Source organism: Octopus bimaculoides, chromosome 11 (assembly GCF_001194135.2).
Source record: "Octopus bimaculoides isolate UCB-OBI-ISO-001 chromosome 11, ASM119413v2, whole genome shotgun sequence".
NCBI lineage: Eukaryota > Metazoa > Mollusca > Cephalopoda > Octopoda > Octopodidae > Octopus > Octopus bimaculoides.
This window is the reverse complement of record NC_068991.1, coordinates 40,941,472-40,947,387: the sequence shown is the minus strand read 5'-3', so window position 1 is coordinate 40,947,387 and position 5,916 is coordinate 40,941,472. Positions and strand designations below refer to the sequence as shown.

At 39.7% G+C, this 5,916-nt stretch overlaps 1 protein-coding gene across 2 annotated transcripts in view; it reads left to right on the top strand.

Annotated features, from left to right (window-relative positions):
- Nucleotides 1–955: 955 nt before the first annotated feature.
- The window catches only part of LOC106870618 (golgin subfamily B member 1), a 73,916-nt gene continuing 68,955 nt past the window's right edge, over nucleotides 956–5,916 (top strand). For both annotated transcript variants that reach the window (XM_014916761.2, XM_014916752.2), the window contains exon 1: nucleotides 956–1,545. In XM_014916761.2, the coding sequence (XP_014772247.1) occupies nucleotides 1,510–1,545 (36 nt within the window). In that variant the 5' untranslated portion in view covers nucleotides 956–1,509. The remainder of the gene's footprint in view (nucleotides 1,546–5,916) is intronic.

Below are 5,916 nucleotides of genomic sequence, written 5' to 3'. Positions count from 1 at the left end.
GAGACCTAAATCCAAGGCCTCTGGCAGGGGTGTAGCCAGCCCACTTATGCGTACCTTTCCTTCATTGGACACTAAACTCCACTTGCGAAGACCTGTTGAGGCAAGTGAAATCGAAATTGAACTAAAGTCGACGACTGACACCCTTGCCAATTTCGTCTCCTTCATTGGACATATAACTCGGCTTGCGAAGACCTGTTGGGGCAAGCGAAAGTGAAACCGTGATGGGATCTGTGCCCAGCGTTGCCTTCCTGGCACTTGTGCCAGTGGTACATGTAAAGACATTCAAGTGAGATCGTTGCCAGTGCCGCTGGACTGGCTCCTGTGCAGGTGGCACGTAAAATACACCATTTTGAGCGTGGCCGTTGCCAGTACCGCCTGACTGGCCAACTGATAAACTAAATACAATTTATGATAAAAATTTGCAGTTTTATTTTGATTAAAACACCAACGGCATTTTACTACAGTTTGCCTACACTTAACATCTCTGACAGTCACTCACTCCTACTAAGATTATTATTATTCATGGTGAAAGATATGCTTCAGTTTACAACAGAGACCACAAAGCTATATGTTGACACAGTTAACATGTTTAATGTAGAGGAGATTAGAAAACGAAATTATGTGGTGAGGGGAAAAAGCAATATTAGGCATTGCATGGCATATTTTGACAAGGGGAACAACTCTGATTATATCTCTCTCTTATGAAACCTCATCAAGAAGACATAACCTCCACTGTGTGTGACGAGAGAAGCACTGATAAATTCAAATCATACATTTGTTCGATGACGTAGAAAAATGGAAGAAATGTTCGGAAAACAAACCTGAAAATGATGTAAAGACACAAAGTCCCGGATGTTGAATACTGATCCGAAAAACGAAAACGAGGCTTTTAACCGCCAAATTTATTTTATGAAATTTATCATCGCAGAAGTCAAATTTTAACGAAAGGATATCCTAGTTTTTATATATATATATATATATATATATATATATATACACACACACACACACGATTCGAGTACCCTTGCGCTTCTGTTACTATTTATATATTTTATTATCTGTGTATTTTATTAAATTATAATAAAAGATATAAATAAATTATTCAGAGCAGTATAAGGGTTACGCGAATCGTTAATCTTTCTTTCACTTCTTTCCCTTTCTGTTAACGCGGGCGCGCACACACGCACACACACACGCACACACACACACACACGCGCGCACACACACACACACACACAACCTCATACATTACACACACACACACACACACAATTTCGTTAAAAGTCTGGCTTGTTGTGAAGATAAAGTAATTTTGCCGGTTAAAAACCTGGTTTCGTTTATTCTTCTTTATCATTATTATTTCTTTACTCTTTTCTTTCGAATTCCTATTCAACAAACAGCAGCTTCATCCTTCTGGAGTCGATAAAATAAATACCAGTTATCGACTGTTCCCTTCCTAAATATGTGCGGCTTTGATATTCAAGTTAGTCTATTTCTGTAGCAAACTCAATGGATCCAAGCAAGAAAGATACATTGATCCAGTGGGTGAGTAGATAATGGCAATCTTATGATATTACCTTAAACTAAAAAAAAAAAGGCAAAAAAAAAAAACCGAAATTCTTTTAAATTTCTGAAGAACCAGCAACAATAGGTAGAATTTTAGAACAGCTATCCCTCAAAGTCCCATGCCTGATGGGAAAGGAAAAGAATGTTGTCCTTCATTTTATTGTTTTTAGTATTCCCATGTTTCACACAACGAGAATTACAGTTTGGAATTTTCATTTTTCAAAAATTTCTACAATTTGGTCCCCATCCAACCATTCTGTGTCCTTTTCCTTCCCTAAAAGATAAGAATAGTTATTCCCAATAATGCTTCAAATATGTATATTTAATTTTTTTTTTTTTGAAGTTGTGTAATTATATGAAATACATATTTAACAAGAATATTGTTTGATCCAAGGCAAAAGTAGCAGTTCGTTTTGTATTTTGGGTAAATTTTTACGTAAAAGTTTACATTATTGGTAAAGGTAAAAGTTTGCCGTATTTTGTATCAAGCCTTAGACTGAGAGATACAAATGGATCTGATGGCTAGATTTCTCTTTCTGTAAGAAATGGTAGTGACATTACTTTGATCAAACATGTTTCTTCTATCCATGAGCTCATTAATGATCGTTGTTGCTAAACCTCTACTGCCTTGGGAGAACAGACTTGATATTTCTCACCAACTGAAGAAAGCTAAATATCTGGACATGCTTAATGAGGCTCTGGTCAAAGGATGGCTGACAGCCTCGTTTCCTATTGAAGTCAGCAATCAGTTTCTCAGTAACATAAGTGCATTATTTTCTGTAAGAGATTAGTTTGGAACCTAAACAATTGACGAAAGCCATCATAAGAATAACCATGACAGCTGCGGCCAATTCAAGGTGGTTGTAGTTGTTAAGAGACTGCAGATAGAAGCTTTCTGAAGACGAAGGCCTCACTGTCCTGCTCAGGCGAAGCGTACAGGCTAAGGGCCAAAATACTTGCGACACTTGGATCCTTGCTGAAAGTACAGAAGGGTTTCTAACATGGTGATAGTTTAGTCACTATCTGAACAAGGCCAATAAATATCTTTAAGTAGCTTCTGCAGTTTCTGTGTGGTAGAAAGCTTCTCTGATATTTATTTCATCCACATGGTTTCACCAGATTGTTCTTGTAGAGGCGACGCAACAGAAATCATACAAGAAAAAAAAAAAACGGGCGCAGGAGTGGCTGTGTGGTAAGTAGTTTGCCTACCAACCACATGGTTCTGGGTTCAGTCCCACTGCGTGGCACCTTGGGCAAGTGTCTTCTACTATAGCCTCGGGTCGACCAAAGCCTTGTGAGTGGATTTGGGAGATGGAAACTGAAAGGCGCCCGTCGTATATATATATATATATATATATATATATATGTGTGTGTGTGTGTGTGTATGTTTGTGTTTGTCCCCCCAACATCGCTTAACAACCGATGCTAGTGTGTTTACGTCCTCGTAACTTAGCGGTTCGGCAAGACAAACCGATAGAATAAGTACTAAACTTACAAAGAATAAGTCCTGGGGTCGATTTGCTCGACTAAAGGTGGTGCTCCAGTATGGCCGCAGTCAAATGACTGAAACAAATAAAAGAAAGATAGAGTCACTACACATTGGAAGTAACATGTGTTCCCATTTTTTTAAAGGAAGTCGCAAGCGCAGCTGTGTGGTAATAAGTCTGTTTCTCAACCCTATGGTTCTGGCTTTATTTCCATTGCGTGGATATTTAGGCTAGTGTCTCTACTATAGCTCGGGCCGATCAATGTCTTGTGAGTGGATTTGGTTGACAGAAACTGAAAGAAGCCCATTGTGTGTGAGTGTCCCTCATTACCACTTGACAACCGGTGTTGGCTTGTTTACGTCCCCGTAACTTCATGCTTCAGCAGAAGAGACTGATAGAATAAGTACCAGATTTTAAAAATAAGTACTGGGGACGATCTGTTCGACAAACCCTACAAGGCAGTGCCCCAGCATGGCGGCAGTCCTAATACTGAAACAGGTAAAAGGTAAAAGATAAAGTTTCCAAAACCTCATGAAAAGTGTAGGGGTTTTACGTTGCAAAAAAAACAAACAATAAAAATGATTTCTTACAAAATGAAACTGGCGGGGATGACTGTCAGCAAGTGCGAGTCCTGTGAGTCAAAGTGGCTGTTCCAGCCCATCTCCCTCGCCATCCTGTGAGGCAACGGCTTTTCCAATTGTCTGCTGGAGTCATGAGACAGTCTGACTTACAGGAAATTGCACGATCTACTCCTTAAATACTTAGATCCATGCAATAATTAATACCTTATCTAGTATAAATAAGACGATGTTAACTTAATTGGGAAAAAAAAAAAAAAAAAATGTACGAACTTTTAAGAAACAAAAGGGAAATTGTGAACAGTAGAGCGGCAGCTAGATATTGCCCGCGTGACATTGTCGTTAAGTTGAAGCCACCAAATATTTTGTGATTACATTCATAATTATTTTCTCAGAATTAATCCCTTATAGATTTTCATCGTCTCTCCAACGCTTTGACGACCTTAATCTTCAGGAAACTCGAACGTTTGGTCAATGTCAGACTTTTTCCAGAGTCCCACGACCAAGCTGCTTTGCCCAAACGGTTTGGGGGTCTTGATCTGCGCAAGTGCTCGTCTCTATCTCTTCTCTGTTTTTTCGCCATCCACGCTTGCTCCCCTTTAGTAGGTAATATCTTCTCTCCAACATGGACTAGTTCCCACAGGGAGATGGATGAAGCTCTGTTACAGTGGAGAGAGCTGTGTTTGTCAGTTCCTGCTACAGTTGAGAATAGACAGAAGTAGTGAGTATGGGACAATCTGCGTTCTGATACCACTTTCAACTCTCTCCTTGCTCAATCTGATCAATTTTCAAGGTGTCGCCTACTTTCTACTAGTGCAAAATTCTCGGGGGACTGGATTAAACATTGGAAGTCTACTCAGTCTAGATGAGCTCCATATCTCCGTCGCACTCGAGAGTGGGAGCTGACGTCTGTAGGAGACTGAGATGTCTGCTGTGGTAGATCCCTCGACTCCACAGGTTTTCATGGTCTGTCTTGCTGCCTAATGCTGGTAGTTTCGCTCGTCACACCGAGCTAAACTTTAAACTTCATCATTAAGCGGGCCCTGATGCGGATTAATATCCCCTCAGTTCTGGAGCCGGCAGATTATCCAGAAGTGATGGAAAGAGACCAAATGGTCTTACTCTCTGTCCTTGGGTAAGAGGTAGGTACCTCATCTGAGACGGCACAGTCTGTGACTCTTTTGCTTCCTCCCACGTCCTGGACACCGCAGTAAATGGGAGGGTCACCCACTGCTTCCGTAGCCGAACGGAACAAGACCCTGAAGTATCGGGACCTGGCAGTGAACTGTCACTTCCAGCTTGTGGCGTTTGAGACGTTTCGAGAGGGTGGGCTACTAACGGCGAAGCTCTTGTCATCGTTGGCAGCACACCTTACCAAGGTGTCAGGTGATGTCCGTGAGGGTGCTTGGCTATACCAACGCCTTAGCCTCGCCATCGACTGTGGTAATGCCGCGAGCATATTGGCTTATTTCAGTAGGTTCAATTGAAGCACTTGATGCTGCATTGATATTTTTTCTGTTTGTTTTTCTTTTGTAAAAATATATTCCTTTTCACTCATTTATTGCAAATTATAACAATTGTTTAGTACCTCCCGATACTGTTTATAATATATTTTCATCGTTACTTATTCATTTTCTGGACATAAAAAACAAAATTTAAATAACCCTAAATTAATATGTACAAAGCATAAAGCGTGACCTGGCTGAATTGTTAGCACGTAAAGACGGATGAAATGCTTAGCGACATTTCGTCCGTCTTTATGTTCTGAGTTCAAATTCTTCCGAGGTTGACTGCCTTTCATCCTTTCGGGGTCAATAAAATAGGTACAACTTAAGCTCTAGGGTCACCCTGAAATTGCTGGCGTTGTGCCAAAATTTGAAACCAATATGTACAAAGCATGACTATTAACTATCCAAAAGTATATCAAATAGTGCTTTTTTTCGGTTTCTGGTCAAGAAATGAAGGTGGAAATATTGGCGCTATGCAGCAATGTCCTGCTCCTGTGTTTTTAGTTCTGTATATTTTCAACAACATTACGATTTTGCACCCCTCCTCGTTTTCAAAAATTTTACCCCCACCCCCACCCCGATATTATTGTTTTCTAACTATTTTCGAAAATGTTTGTGTTAAGGAACATTTTGACATTTAAAATATAGAGATTATTATTCTAAAAAAATTTTTTTCAAACTTTCATTTTATTTTTTTTTTTCCAAAATTTCAATACGATATTTTTTCCACTTTGAATTTGTGGTTATAAACTGAAAGAATACCCGAATGTTAATGAG